The sequence below is a fragment of the Neopsephotus bourkii genome, unplaced genomic scaffold (assembly GCF_033783945.1).
Source record: "Neopsephotus bourkii isolate Nb327-2 ecotype Australia unplaced genomic scaffold, CSIRO-AGI_Nbou_v1 NB_1346, whole genome shotgun sequence".
In the NCBI taxonomy this organism is placed as follows: Eukaryota; Metazoa; Chordata; class Aves; order Psittaciformes; family Psittacidae; genus Neopsephotus; species Neopsephotus bourkii.
In genome coordinates, this window is record NW_026901826.1 from 4,334,094 (window position 1) to 4,350,466 (window position 16,373).

The window sequence follows — 16,373 nt, forward strand, 5'->3', positions numbered from 1 at the left end:
TATATTCTGCTGAAATATGACTGGTGTATATTCCTCATAAAAATAGGGAGCAGGTGCAGTCATTTCTATGTGAGATTCTTTGTGTCCTGACGCTATCTGGCTCAAGGGATAAGATTTGGATTCCCCCCAACTTAACATAAACAGTTTGGTTATAGAGACTCTTAATAAATAGAAACAAAGTACACATTTCTAGAAGGCAGCTGAGTTCTTATATGGGCTGATTGACAGAGCAGCTGCCTGCTGCACTGATTTTGTAATGTTTTTTGCTACAGTATCAGTGCAGACATGCTCTTCATAATGATTGGATGCTGCTTTTTACTTTTTAGTGCTCAGATGGAGTCCTTATCCAAAGCTTGGGACAGGGACTCCATCCAAGTTTGCTCGGGTTTTTTGGTTCGGTTTTTGTTTTGTTTGTTTTTTGTGTATGTTATTTTATTTTATTTTGTTTTATTTTGAGGGGTTTTAAATTGATACTACTTGCTTAGGATTTTCAAGATTCTGGGGTTTGGGAGGTTGAGAAGGGTAGGGATTGTGGCTTATGTGTGATTTCTTTAGGAGGGCAGGTTGTGACATCAGGTATATGCTTTTAGCATTTTATCAGCTTTTTGCTATAGTTGGCAGTAGTGTTTTATGACTCTTCTTCACCAACTCAAGATGTGGCTTGATATTTCCTATCAAGACTTTTAATGCAAAACCAGTCCTTGGTAACGTAATCCCTTGAAATTCAAAGACACGAAAATTATTTGAAGGTGAACAAAACCTGACTTCAAGACTAAATTGTTATCTGCGAGTTACTGAAGACATTTGGCAGCTATTTGCAGAATTTACTCTCTGAACCCCAAAAGCAATTGAAAATAATTGATAGATATGTGTGTGAGGAAATGGTCTCTAAAAACAAACAAGCAAAACCACACTTTCATGTTCTGCAGTGTCTTATTTCTCTGACTTAATCTCTAGAGGGCCATGGAATTCTAAATCTTCACACACTATATTTAAGGCAAGGTCTGTTTAGGTTTAAGATAGTAAAATATAATAAGAATAAAAAGCATGAAATATTGAAGAACAGGGAGAGCCATGGGTGAGAAGAAATCTTTACAGCACAGATGAGTAGTACCAAATTCATAGGGTTAATCTAAACAAGCTAAACAAACTGTCAATAGAAATAATTGAAAGATCTCTGAGTAAATATATTCTATTAAAATCTGTCATAAAGGAAAATAAACTTGTTATTTAACATTAGGTCATAATTGTGCAATCATCAGATGTGTAGCTAACTGAATCTTCTGATTTAATGAAGGCTTTGTGTTTTTTGGTTTTGCTTTGGTGATCAGATGTGATGTGCTGGTCTGTCATTTCAGGTAGCTAATTGTTCCTGTCTACAGTTTTGCATTCTCTGAGATGTGTGTTTTCCTTGGGGTTTTACGACTTCCCATATTCAGTGCTAAAACTATGTTATCATTGAGACCAGTGCCAATGCCATTGTTCTGCAACAGTTAGCAAAAGGAATGGTTTGCAGCTGTTGTCCCATATGCAGAGATATTTTTTTTTTTTCCTGCTTTTCTGTTCGTGGCAAAAAGGCAGCTGTTTGTATTGGTGTTACAGTGTGAAGATAGTCTGAAACTCAAGGGGGTTTTGTTGATTTATTAGGTAGCTTTCAGCACAATACTTGTTTTGTGTAAAATCCTTGCTGTGTTGAAAATAGATGTTTACAAGTAGTTTCAAAGTCAAGTTGGTTTGTCTGTAAAAAAACTGTCATCTTTCAAAGCTCTTCTCATTTTGCATACAATTCAAATGCACTTTAAGCAGTCTTGCCATTAAACTAATAATAGAGCCAAATGTGAGCTAAATTTCTCACAGGAATTCTAGACATATTAATTTCAGTTTTTCAAAGTGGGAAAGGAAAGAGCAATATAACCATGTGTAAGTATGCAAAAACTTATACATACTTGTTCTTGATTTTACACCATAGTAATATACAAAATGTAGTAGTACTTTTTTTATCCTTATACACACAGACAGCTTTTCTTAACTATACTGATGGAGATGTGAAAATACTTTAAACATTGGATTTTAATAGTGGCTGGAAGTTCTTAATATGGTTGATGCTCAAAATGCCTTTATTCTGTAGGGTTTTTTTTGAGACAGAAGCATAGTAAAAGGGATGCTTTGGTCATGTTATAGAAGGTGAGGTGGGACTGAGATTAGTGAATGAGTAGTTAGTTATTTCATTCCCCTAACAGGTTTCTGGTGGTAACTTCTAAAAAGGTGACTGCCACTTTGAAAAACTGTTGGCACTTGGGCTAAGCTGCTTATACCAACTGTAATATTCTAAGCCTCTTGCAGTTATCAGGGGATGTGTTACATTAGTAAAGGAAGCACAACAGAAAATACTCTTGATTCTTATTGGATCTGTAAAACACGTACTCTTTGCTCATAACTTCATGAATGTTCTAGACAATTATAAGTTTAGAATTTTAATTGCATCTTGATCATTTTGGGAATATTATGAGATAAGTACTTTTATCTGTCCCACACAGAAAGACAGCTGCACTTTGAGAGGATTTCAGGTTCTGAACAGTCTGTATCTTTCAAAGCTTCTCTAACAAGATATATATGTAAATTAAAGAAGCAGAATTATGAACTGAACTGAACAATCTATTAATATGAGGATGCTTTAGAAACTAGTGAATAAGGATATGTAAGGGTATGTCTGCAGTTACAGGGCAAGATCAAAAATGGCAGTGTTGTTTTGGAAAGTGTAACATTGGGTTCTATAGATAAAGGCAAAACATTTTAACACTGAAATATGTTTCATAGTTGATTAATTTCTATGCTAATGTAACAAAAACCTCTCTCGTAATACATCAATTTTAATTCTGTATTCAATATATTGCATTATTTTTTTCTATTTTGCAATAGCAGATGTAGGTTATTCTTCAAGCTAGTATTTAATTAATGATGTCCTACCAAAAATAACTATGTAATCAGTGATTTCTGAGGGAAATTACTGTAACATAATACTGTTTATAAGCTTTTTTGAAATTCTTTTTCTAACCTCTAAAATTTTGCTGTATTAAAATAGGTTTCCTCCATTTTTTGATGACAATCCATTTGGTATATATCAGAAGATTCTTGCTGGCAAAATAGATTTCCCGAGGCATTTGGATTTATATGTAAAGTAAGTCCATGACTCCCAACACTTTTATACTCTATACATCTCCTCAGTACTGTTTCTAAAGGATCTTTGTAGGTTTTGTAAAGCACTGTCCTGGGTTCAGCAGTAGCAGTCATTTTTCCCCTTCTTAGTAGCTGGTGCAGTGCTGTGGTTTTGACTTTCAGCCTGGGAACAATGCTAATAACGGCAGTGTTTTTAGTTGTTGCTCAGTAATGTTTACTCTGACCAGGGACTTTCTGAGTCTTATGCTCTCCCAGGGAGGAGGGGAAGCCGGGAGGAAGCAGAGACAGGACATTTGACCCAAAGTAACCAAAGAGGTATTCCATACCACAGCATGTCATGCCCAATATATAAACTGGGGGCAGTTACCCAGAGCTAGATCGCTGCTTGGGTTGGGCTGGATATTGGTTCAGTGAGTGGTGAGCGGTTACATTCTCTTCCTTTGTTATTCCACTTATCATTATTATTATTGGTGGTAGCAGTAGTATTTTTGTATTGTACCTTAGTTACAGGACTGTTATCTCAACCCGTGGGAGTTACATTCTTCTGATTCTCCTCCCCATCCCTCTGGGAGCAGGGGGCGAAAGAAGGCATAAGAGTGATCAAGCAGCTGTATGTTTCTGAGTTACCGGCTGGGCTTAAATCACAATGAACACCATGCTGGAAAATATTTTAGATTACATTTATTCTTGCAGTCCAAGTAAAACTATGTCTTTGGTAGGCTTCAGACTGAAGATATGGTTCTGAGATTGTATCTGCATTTGTTACTTTTCTGCATATTTTAGAATATTAAATGCTGTTCAGCTTTTACAGAGCTTATTGGTATCAGGTTAATGCCTGGCAGAAAGAAAAGAGGAGAAATATGAGGAGATAGATAATTTAATATGAGTAATACTTTGGAGAGCAGGAAGCGAACACTAAACTGTTCCTTTGTATGCGTATGTACCAGTTAAAGCACTCTCAACATAACTACCTGAATTAACTCTTGATATTTCACAAGTTCCAGTGTAAAGTCAACTTCCACTTCTGATAGCAGGGCCCCAGTTCAGTATGCAGTATTAAACATTAATATGTGCATTTTATTCATCGTATTTTGCAATTGTTATGGGCATATTGCAGATGAAATGCTTTTTTTCTCATTTAAAAAATCCAGAATTGATTTTTTTAGTAAACATTAGAATAGAGGAAGTGCAATCAGAAGCAGAGATGATTGAGTTAAGACAGAAAATTATTCTTACATTCCCAGGTTAATCATTGAAGTGTTTGATGAAGTGACCTTAGAGATGGCACGCACTTACTGTCACCACAAGATAATAGATAAAATGTTGTGCAGCAAATCTAATGAGATCTGTGCAACTTTTGCTGGCCTTTTATGAATTCTTTTACAAAAATAATCATTTGGGGGTAATTTTTTAAGCCTCCACGGAATCATCAGGTGCGCAGAATGTAACACATCTATATCACCATATGCCGATTACTGTTTCATATTTGTGTCTGCTCTTCACAGAGTTTTCCCTTACAATCTTGAGACTATTTTCAGTTTAGTGTAGTCTCATTGTCTGATCTTCCTAACCCAGTCTGTGTTGGGAAGAAAATTGAGTATCTCACATAACATTGTGCGCACTAAAGTATAAGAATATGCCTGGAAGATGAACAGCTCAAATTAGGTTATTATCATTAGCAACCTGTCTAACATGGAGAAAACATTTAGAAGTAGAGAAGCTGTTAGCTTCTATTTGTGCTCAACATTCACAGACCAACGCTGATTTCTATTATCCAGAAGATGTCTGATGCTGTGAACTTTGCTAGTTATGGTAGTAAGCTTGCATAGGTAGGTTTTGCTCTTCAATCTAGATGTGACTGCCAGTGAACTGTAGGATACATTAGTTAACATAGTTGTTGATGCACCTCTTTCCCAGCTTTTCTTACTCAGTTCTTTCAATGTGTGCTTTACACCCCATTCCCACTGTATCCTGCCTTTAAGGGGTCTCATGAGATTCTAGCTTTGGCTTTCCTCAGTTCACACTTTGGTTTTGGGTGATCTCATTCATTTGCATTGTTTCACCTGCTTTATGCAGTGAGTTGTTAGCATAATGTTTCTTGTTACATCAACCCCTCTTTTAAAATCAAAATATGCAGAACTGGATAGTCTTGACATTGCTGCACCATTGGCTTAAAGCAAGTGCCAAGATTATTTTGTCCTAAGAAGACAGGCTACTTCTTAGCATGTTTACTTTCTCTTCTTGCTATCAGTTGATATCTCAGCAAGGTTGAAGACTATCCTGGGTCCTGTCCCATTCAGGCTATGTCTGAAGTATTAGTGCTGTATAGTGTTTATTATAATTGAAGTTTAATACTGTGATCATGCACAGCAAAAGTATTTTCCATTTTGAACTCTGAGAAAACTTTTCTACCTAGATGTACTACATAAACCTGGTATTTTTCTACCTGCCTGCCTCCATCACCCTCCCACACTTTTAACCTTTCGAACTTTTGCTTTCCCTCCTGCTGTGTGCTGCTATGTGTCTTGCATAAGTGCTGTTCTTTCTAGACTGAGCCAACATCTCCTCACATTTTTCACTACTGTGGCCCTTTTTTTTAGCTGCCTTGCAGTATGATCAGATGTTTTCTCTAAGGCTTTTGTCCTATATACACAAAGTCCTTGACATATTTAACCATTATTTCAGGTCTCTTCTGGAAAGCAGCTTCTGTCATGATGCTGATGATAAATTAATCAACTAGAAATTAAAAAATAAAACTGTTTGTGGAGTTTTGTGTTACTTCATTTCTGATAAAACATAATTATTATGCTCCACCTATTTCTTTGACAGCTATTGAGTTTATAAGTTATTTTGGGAAATTTTTGTTTGTATTTTTTTGTTTTGGTTTGTTTTTTGAGTTGTTGGGTTTTGTTTTTTTTTTTTTCTTTTTCTAAGCTTTTCTTAGCAAAGACAGTTTTGGAAAATACGGAGTCAAACATGAGTGCTACAGCAGTTTAATGATAGCTGGTCTAGAAAGGCTTTAATGTCCCCACATACAATGTATCTGTCTGATGGACTTTTTTAACATGATCATTTCTAAATTATTCTTTAGAAACTATGTAATACAGAATGACTAAACTATCTGTTACTTGTTTCAATTAAATGGGCATTTTTTCTTCTGTATTCACCATCTTTGGTGACAACACAGTATCACTGAGCAAGGTCATCCTTTAATGGTATTTTCTAAGATTAAAATTTTGAAGGAAGCCAAGAATTTTAAAAATTGCTTTCTACTTTGACTTTTTTATTCTTTTATCTGCCAGTTGGATATTTTTCCAGTTGAATTTTAGAACTACATTTCTGCCAAATACAACAGCTTTTCAAACAGTCTAGCACATTCCCTCTCAATTCATACATTCTTCATGTATATACTTTTGTGATTTCAAGGTTAGGTGACAGAATACTTGTTTTTCTCTGAGTTAGTAGATGTTAAAGTTAGGGATGGAGAGATGCAGGTGTGTCATTAATATGTTTACATTTTCTTTCAATAAAGCTGATGGGTGGTTTTTTTTTAACCTCCTGCAAATTAAAAATTGGAATTAGCTGTGCTCTGTAGATCTTTTGTGAAGTATTATATCTCTCAGGTCTATTTGAAGCTGTAGAAGGAAGAAAGATGGCTAAACTTTTGTTCATTTCTGTCACTGGTACTTTATGCAATGAGGCCAGAATGCTGTTTTTCTAAAAGTGAGTAGCAAAGTAATCTCTGAGGTAAAAATAATTGTTCATAGAAATGTGAAGCCAGATTCTTCTCTCAACAGATAAGTAACCAAGCTGTGTGATACTCACTTTGATTTATGTTAGTATTTTTGGTGCTTAATATTTAAAGCTCTTTACTGTTAAAATTGAAATCCTTTATGTCTCTAAACTTACATTCATCTTTTAAAATTTTTATTTAGATTTATGTAGAACTGTTCAATAAACTAGAATTTCAGGGGAGGCTTTTGATTTTCAATTAAGTTAAAGCTTATAGATGTTAAGCAAATGACTGGCTCTTCCATAGTTCTGAATATTTAGCAGTCACAGAATTCTGTATGTGTTACAGTTGTGTTTCACCAGATAGGCTTGAGATAAATTTTGAGATTTTGAATGCCCAGCAAAACACAAAAATACAAAGAAAAATATGGTGCTATTTGAGGGGGGAGAAAGAGTTTTTCTCCTTTGTTTCTTGAAAGAGTTTAAAAGGAACTTCCAAAATTCTGCAAGACCTTTTTAGAACAAGTTATTCCTTTTTATTATTCATTCTTAAATGTCTAAAATATGAAGGAAATGAATGAGTTAATTATACACAGTATTGGCTAGTCAAAGGGAAGTATGCTTATATTCTGTAACATTTTGTACAACAGTAAAATATCAATTACCTTTGTTTAACAGAGAACATGTTTTCTTTACTGCAGAGACCTTATTAAGAAGCTGCTTGTAGTTGACAGGACAAGACGATTAGGAAATATGAAGGTCAGTATAAAATGTAACACAGAACAAAGCACAAGTTTGAACGAATTCTGTAGGAAAGATTTAGAACAGTTCTTCTATGGCTTTTGTTTTTATAAGCATGAAATTGAGACACATTATCCCATACATTACTAAGAAACCCTACTTGTTTACTGAGTAATTTGAAGACTTGGTGCTAAATCCTGTAGCTTATTTGAATCTTCCTTTGGAGCGGTTTAATCCTAGAAGGAGCACTAATAAAATTTTAAGCTTAAAAATTATTTTAAGGTGAATAAGGGTTGTTGTACCACGATGGTCGTTGTCCTGGTAGTTTGGTGATGGGGCTGATAAACCACAGTCAAATAGTCTTGCACCAAAAAGAATCCTGTACCAAATTGACTTCTGAAGGCAATAGCTTACTAGTCAAAAATCTGCTCGCATCTCAGGTAGCATTCCAACCTACCCATGAAATACAGCTATAGCTGTTGTATGTCAAGATGGAACACAAAGCAATCTGGTGAATTCTGTGAGATGTCCTGATCTGGTACTACTCGTAAGGCATAGAAGATGACAGCTGTGTTAGAAGCTTAGTTGATTTTGCAGCTGTGCAGTAGCTATGGATGGTAATGCAGTGAGAAGTTAGCTGCATGTGAACTAACTCAGTTGCTTTAACAGGCTAGCTAAACCACACTAGTCCTTTATTCATTGACTTGTTAGCTTTGTTAGAGTGTTGCAGATACCTAAATTAACCTGTGTAATGTTTCAGTTATTCAGAGACAGCTAAAACTTCCATTTCCTTGGGCAGGAGGTTGCACCTTTCCTTTTTTGTACAATGATCAATTATATATAAGCATAGGTGCTAGAACCTGCTGCCCAAAGGTCCTTTTCAGAGCCTTTTATGGCATGAACTTAGACTGGTAAGAAAAGCTAGGAAATAAATGTTTTTCTTATCTTTCAGAATCCTTTGTAGTGTTTTGGGGAGTCAGAAGGGGGATTAAACCCAAACTTTCATAAGCTAAAAATTTAGAAAGATATCAGCCAGTGAAAACTTTTGTATCTTTTGACAATTTTGAAGAAAAACAAAAACAAACTTTGATTTATTCAAACATGGATTTTGGACAGTATGTTTGGCTGGGGTTTTTTGTTGAGTTTTGGTTTTGTTTGTTTGGGATTTTTTGGTTTTATGCTTTGGTTTGGGTTTTTTGCCTTTTTTAAGTCTGTGATTGTTTGGTTTGTTGAGAGTTTTTTCCCTACACTTGGCTAAAATGTTAGAATCTAAGACAGCTCTAATTAGAAGCAAAATATGGGGTGGGGGCAGTAAGTCAGTCTCAAGTCTGATCCTTTTCCTTAATCACAGTTGGTTTAAAAAGACTTAAAACCTATTGGACATTTTCTGGTGAAGCATTCAATGAGATGTGCTTTTGAGGGGGAACTAGGTGAGAAATTATACTCTCCTTTTTGAATTTTTGGATGTGCATGTGGATAGTCCCACTCCATATAAATCTGAAAAAAAAAAAAAAACAACCCACCAGCGGTATGGTACACTTCATTTCATGGAGCTTCATGTGTTATGAGCTTTGAATGTGCATTAAATAGTGCTGTGATCAGGCCTGAGACAGAGAACCATCTGATTTTCTCCAGTGTTTAATGACTTAGAAATGAACCTGTGCTTGAATCAAGCTTCGCCCTGGGGAGGGGAAGAAAGAGAAAAAGGGAAACAAAACAAAACAAAGGCAAAACATTTTTGTTCTTTATGTATATAATCAAAACAGTCATCCCAGAGAGAATTACCATTACAAGACAGATACACTTTTAACCATATATCTAAAATGAAAACAAATGCTTTTGTATGTATACTTTTGTAACAGTACTGAAAACCTCCTGTTGTCACCACTAAATGTAATACTGGATACAACTGTGTGCTTGCCAGATGCGATTTTTATTTAAGACACCATCAACTTCAGTTATTTTTCTTTTAATTAGTGTAAGAATTAGAGGCATTCTCTAAAATGTTGGAGGAAACAGAAGTGAAGAGAACTGCAGTGAATGGTTTTGCAATCTTCCTTGAGTCAGAAGAACGCTGCTTTAAAAAAAAAGGAAAAGAAAAAGAGAGAGAGAAATGTGGATCTTTTTCCTGGAGTTAGGGGCCTGGTAGGGAAATGTAAATTTATCCTGTGGAATCTTTTAATGATTATTACCTAAGAAAATTAAAAAAGGTTGCACAGGCCAGTAGTCTACCTTGATACCACAGTTCTTATGATGAAATACATGGTTTAGCATACATACAGCTTACTAAATATTTATTTTTTTTTTTTCTTTAAAGAATGGAGCAGATGATGTGAAGAGACATCGATGGTTCAGGTCTATAGACTGGGATGCTGTACCTCAAAGGAGACTAAAGGTAAATTATGCAAAATACTGTATAGGATATTGCAACCAGAAATCATTGTTCATTTAAGCTGATCTGTTGAAGTTTTTTGTTTCCTATTCCATCTGTGTGCTCAGATGTGTGTATGGGTGTGTGTGCATGTGAACACATCGATAATTATATGCATTTTTTTCCCTTTTACACTGCAGAATTAATTATAATACTGCCCACTTGCATTTTTGTCTATATGCAAAATGTCTATAAAAACTCCCTTCATTGTTTTGCTGAAGCTTAGTTAACACAACATTTAATTCTCAGTTTTAGAATTTTGTAAGTTATTTGTTATAGGTGGTTGTTTCGTGTGAGGGGATTGGTGACTTACTGGTTTGATTTTTGTTTTGATTTTTTCTTTGCCCTTATATCTGTGCAAGTGTTTTACTCTGGGCTTTACATCTTTGTGCCAAGTTCAATTCAGGTAAATTCTTTAATAAAATATAAAGCATATGGGAGAAGGAGGAATAGAGAAGGTGAGAAAGGATTTATGAATGTGATTGTGGCATACTTCATAACAGCATCAAATTCTAGTATTATATGAGGGCAGATGTTTGCAAAAGCTATCAACACTGTAAAATGCTTTTTAAAGTTTTAAAACTTCCTTCTTTCTTTCCTTCCTTAAAAGCTATAGTACAACTTCTTACTAGTGTTTTTTGGTAGCATAGGTTGTTATATGCAGTCAATCAAATATGAATTAAATGTTTGATTCTCCTTTGCATTAGTTTCTCACAATGAATTTCTGGCTGGATATCATAAATTGAGTTCTTGCAACGTAGATAAGAGATGAAAATGATCTTGATGTGTTTTTGTAGACATCCTAATACAAAGTTATAGGTAACTTCTTCCCTTAAATCCACATTTTCTTTAAATACATGGATTTTATTTTATTTTTGATTATTAGTTTTATGTAGATCTTTTGTAATGAAGTCACATTTTTCAAATTATTTACTGTAAATTCTGGTCACACAAATCCAAAAAGAACACAGACTGAATGATAACATGTTTTGTAAGTAGTTAAACTCTGAGGGTTATGACAACCTCCTGTATTACCAAATAAATAACAAACACATAATATTAAACACTGAATGTTAGAGGTACAAATCGAGAGTCTCAGGTGAAAACATCCCGTGTGTTGCATTTTCATGTTAAAAAAAAAGTCACCGTGGCATTTAGATTATTATGAATCCAAAACTTGTTTCTTAATCTGTGTGATGGTTCCAGTAAGATCTTAAAAGACGAGATGCTGCTTAATTATACATCAGAGCAAGAATTTTAATTGTGTCAGAAGTTTACTTCATTATTTCTAGAGGCAGCTATATTCTTCAGAATTAATTTTCACAATCTGTCTGTATTTTATACTGAAAAAGAGATTAAAAATATGAAATAATGGGTACAGTGCTCCATTTTCCTTGCAAAATCTGTTAATTTGTCTACTGTATGTGATGTATTGATTCACTGTCCTGCTAAGATCTTAAATATTAGTATTACATAAAAGATACTATTGGCTGAAAGAGAGAAAATACTTCTCTTAATCTAAAATAGAGGATTTTCCTTTTTTGCCTTTTTTTTTGGGGGGGGGGAGGGGCAGGGTGGGTGTGGGGCTTTCCTGCACAAAATGCTTACAGGGGGATGGGGGTATCAGGCATTGCCCACAGTGGAGTAGATAGTCCTCTAGAGCAGACTAGATGCAGTATGTTTTCTAAAACATCACAGTATACTGTGACTGCGCAGGTAGAAGTAGGACTTTGCTTTTGGCTGAAACTTAAAAGTACCATTTTTAAGGGACCCTTTCTTTCCCACTGAAAACCTGCTGATGGCATTGTTTAAAACTAAGCCCAAAAGATCAGATAAGATCTCAGAGCTAGAAGAAACCAGACTCACCTTTTGAGAAGATGCAGAGTAAGGGTTTGCTGTATTTGATAGTGCTGTCTGTGGTATGACTTTTATTAGCCCGTTTTGTTATTGGCCTTAAAGTTTTCTTAGCCAAAAGTGTTTTGTTAGACTCATGACAGTAGTTAAGCTCTCTGTTACTGAGAAGGGGATAGAGAGATGAATGTCCTTTGATAAAAGAAAAAGGGTTTAGCCTGCATTAACCCCTGCTCCAGAAAGGAGCTTTATTTCATTGCCTGTGGCTGGAGAGGCAGAGTAATCTTGATGCTACATACATACAGGGAAGAAAACCCTGGTACTGTGAAGCTGGTGGGCAGTACTAGAAATTCAAAGGGTCCTCTGAGAAAAGAAGTAGAAAACAAATATTTCTCTTAGCACCTCCAAGTTTCCTTATAAAGCTCCATTAGAATTAAGATGCTTTTACAGACATCCTTTTGAAGTGAGTTTTTACAGTGCAGCAATTTCTTTACATGCTTCAGTTTATTGCTAGGCTAGGAAAAAGCATAGTAGGTAGACACAAATTAGTCATTTACACCTCTAAAAACAATGAATCAGTTTGAAAGTGATGAGGCTTTTTCCCTTCAATTAGAAAGCAGTTTCCCCCACTGTTATCAAGACTCTTTGTTAGCTGAAAGGAACCTGATGTGATTACACACCTTTGCTTATAGGCTACAGGAGTGAGGAAGGAGAGTGGCAGATCTTGCTGTAATGGCAGGTGCCTTCAAACTTAGTTGTAGTAATCTTTTTCAGTAGTTACGTTCAGTCTGCAAAACAGCTAGAATTTGGGTGCTAAATAAAATCGGTATCTGTATTATAAGTGTCTTAACCACAATATAGACAAAGCATTGGAACATGTCTCTGTTGCTGCAAGCTTTCTTCTCTCATGCCATTTGTTATTAGTGTAAAAGGTGAACTTCTTTAAATATGCTTATCAGTCTTTTACAGAATTTCTGCTTTAATATGATGGAGAGAAACTCACTGAGGAAACTTGAGGAAACTGTGCTAACATTTTTGTTGTGCTTGTTCTGACTAGCCTCCCATAGTGCCGAAAGTATCCAATGATGGGGATACTTCCAATTTTGAGGCTTACCCTGAAGATGACTGGAACAAGATACCTCCGGTAGCCCCTAAAGATCTAGAAATTTTCAAGAACTTCTGAATGTGACTTCTGCACTGATAAGGTATGTCCAAATATTGGGAGTCCTCTCAAAACATTGAAGGTCTGTGAGTGAGAGCTGTCAGAAATTACATCATCTGCTCCATAACACCAGTTAATACTTCCTTACAGTTCGTAAAAAATGAACATGAATCACAGTTGAAATAAAATACTGGTAAACAGGTTTACAGCATGACAAAGGTAATTTATCTCACAGGCTTTGGTGTTCTGTGATGAAGAGTTACTTGTGTACAGATATTTAAGTCCCTCTGTCCTTAAAACCTTCAAAATGGTGTTAAAAGCAAATATCTGGATTGATTTGACAGATAAGGAAATCCGATTGGTTTTGATTCAAGATTTTCCTAGTAAGAGTGAAGACTAGTTAGAGAAATACGATTGTCAGATTAATTCTATACACTAAGTTCTGTCTTACAACTGTACTAGGTTGATATTTGTCATTCAATTCACATGCTCCTCTTTGTATTTTGTGTTCCTTTTTTGTTATATTTTGTCTTAGAAACTGGAAGGAAGTTGAAGTGCTAACAGCAAGTCAGAAGAAAGATGGAGTTCATATGTAAATGACGAATTTTTGTGGATAAGAATGATACTGCATTCAAATATGCATATTAGTGTATAGTAAATATCTAAAGAGTTGGAGGCTGGCAAGAATAATTTTTTGCTGTAAACATTTGATATTAGTAAATTGTAATATTGATAGTCTATTCTGAAGTAGACTCACTAAAATGGTGTATTTTAGGTTGTTGTTTTGTTTTTTAACTTATGGTTTAGTTAAGTTTCCTGCTATTCCCAGATCCTTTTTGCATAGTTAATTCATAGACTTAATTTTATAAGTTTATACTAAACTTGTGTAATTAAAAGCACAAATTAGTATGTATGTATATAATGAATACAGTACAACTAAAGCACAGGAACTGTGCAAAGATGTAAATTTTTGTACTTTGCAGAGTCTATGATTTTTATTTTTCAAATAATGTTTTCCAAGAAGTTCTCTAGGAATAAAAATCTTAAAAGGATAAATGAGTTTTTCGTCATCTTATATACATTTTATAATTCTTTGTAAAAATATAAGTAAGTTTTAAAAAATATTTGTACCTAAAATTTCCAATGCCTCACAATTGCAACCATAGTACTTGAAAGCAGAAAGACAAGGGCATGTTTTATTGCTTTTTAAGATGCATCTTAATGGCTGATTTATAAAGTTCTGTTGCAGTGATGTCTCTACAAACCAAGATACTGAGTGTTTATGTATTGTCTGAAATGAGATTCCTCACATGAAGGCTCTCTGTAAACATGCAATTCGGTGCATACTGATAAAAGGGCTCTAACTGGCTCTTAGTGGAGTTGTTATCTCTCAAGCTTGCTCTCTTCTCCAAATGTAAAGTATGAGCCATAAAAGACTTCTTCCGTTATTGAAATAGATGTTTTTGAGTGCTTGGCAGTTCAGAATTATCAGAGGGAAGACTGAAAATATATTAGAGCCTGATTCTTCTTCTCCTGCTTTTGGAAATGTCCTAAAATCTCTGCTGACAGGAATTCCGTATGTGCAGAATTCAAACCTTAGATGGAAGGAGTCTCTTATTTTCACCTTGTACTAACGTCCTTCTAGCAGCTTGCGTACACTGTATTTAGAAAGTATTTGCAATATTGCTTCATTTTAAGTAGCACCAAATATCAGTATGTGCAGATGTATGTACCTATGTATATGAATACACATAAATATGAAGGTAGATTGTGTAAAAGTCAGGATATTGTTTTAGGACTTTTTTATGTTACATATTGTGATACTTGTGTTAATATGGGGGAACTGGTTTTGAAGTGCTTGGATTTCAAAAAGTAATGGCATTGTCTCAGATGTTGTGGATTTTGATAACTTTTAGTGAAGTCATTATACCACATTGTTTTTTCCAAAGCCTTTCAGCTCACTGAAGTTCCACTACAATAGCTCTACATAAAACTGTATAAGTAGACCATACAAAAAGCTTCTACAAATTGCTCTCCACGTTTTTTATCTGAAATGCTACAAGAAACATAGGCTAAAAATTATTTTTCTGAACTAAAGCCTGAGTGCTTATGAAGTATTCTATTAATCTGTAATTAAATTACCATGCTTATAATATTGTGACAGATCTGCATCTGGAGTCTCCTTGTGGAATAGTGACTTCCGTTTTCTTCTAGGTAACTCTAAAGAGTACAGAAATGCTGTTGAGATCTTGCAATTTCTAGGTTACTAGATCTATTTCTTCATAAACCAAGTCTTACTTTGAAGAGACTGCAAATATGCACAATGTGTGGCAAAATGAGGATACTTCAAACTGGTAATTCTGGAGTGTCACAAAGTCATCTCGATGTTATGCAAGCGCCACAGATTAATGACCCCACGTGCCACTCAGTAAAATCTGTGTGGGAATGTATAATGAAATACAGGAAAATCCATCGAAAGTGATCATTTCAACCTGGTAAAAATACCTTGCTCTCCTGAAAAAAATCAGTCCGGTCCACTGTTTTTGTATCTGTGGAGTGAATTATTCCATATCAATCAAGAAAAAAAATGAAGCACATAAAACATGACTGAATTTATCTAATGGGAGCAAGCACAGTTTAGCTCTTTTTTATGTGTGTGCGTGTGTGAGCTTTAACTGTTTTATGGATTCTGAATACTACAAAACCAGTTTCTTGTTTAAAAATATACCTACTGCAACAAGCAAGTGGGCTAAATATTTTTTTTTCCCAAATTTAAAAACCACACTGTAGAAGTCTTCAAAGCGAGAAAATGAAGTTGCATTTAACTTACATGCTACATGAGTTAGAAGTTTTCAATGCTTGAACAACAGAGGTAGTGGATTTTTTTTTCATGAATCTTATCCATTGCTGGCAGTGGATGCACTGACATTCTGACAGAGACTAAAGGAATGAATACAATCTTATTAACAATGCTAATCCATTGACTTTACATTGTTTCCAGAGCCATGTGTATATATGCCTAACTACTGACCTCGTCAACATGCTTTCTGGTACAAAACTGCTTTCAGTTTTTTTTATCCTTACTTAAATAAAATAACCAACCCAAAATGTTCTTGAAGCATCAAGTGATCAGTTATTTTCTCAGCAGTCCTAAACTTTATGAGTTACTGTTACCAGCCCATTTTATTTATTTGCACAAGCGAGTATGTTTTATTTTGTCTTTGCTGGGACATTGTGGCCCACTAGTGTAGTTCTGTCTGAGCACTCACACAGAAGTTC

The 16,373-nt window shown here is 35.0% G+C and overlaps 1 protein-coding gene across 1 annotated transcript in view; it reads left to right on the plus strand.

The window, feature by feature from the left end:
- The window catches only part of PRKX (protein kinase cAMP-dependent X-linked catalytic subunit), a 61,049-nt gene extending 45,844 nt beyond the window's left edge, over positions 1–15,205 (plus strand). The window contains exons 5-9 of the mRNA XM_061366532.1: positions 3,083–3,178; positions 7,611–7,668; positions 9,968–10,045; positions 12,990–13,137; positions 13,630–15,205. Coding sequence (XP_061222516.1) covers positions 3,083–3,178; positions 7,611–7,668; positions 9,968–10,045; positions 12,990–13,115 — 358 coding nt within the window. The 3' untranslated portion in view covers positions 13,116–13,137; positions 13,630–15,205. The remainder of the gene's footprint in view (positions 1–3,082; positions 3,179–7,610; positions 7,669–9,967; positions 10,046–12,989; positions 13,138–13,629) is intronic.
- Positions 15,206–16,373: the final 1,168 nt, after the last annotated feature.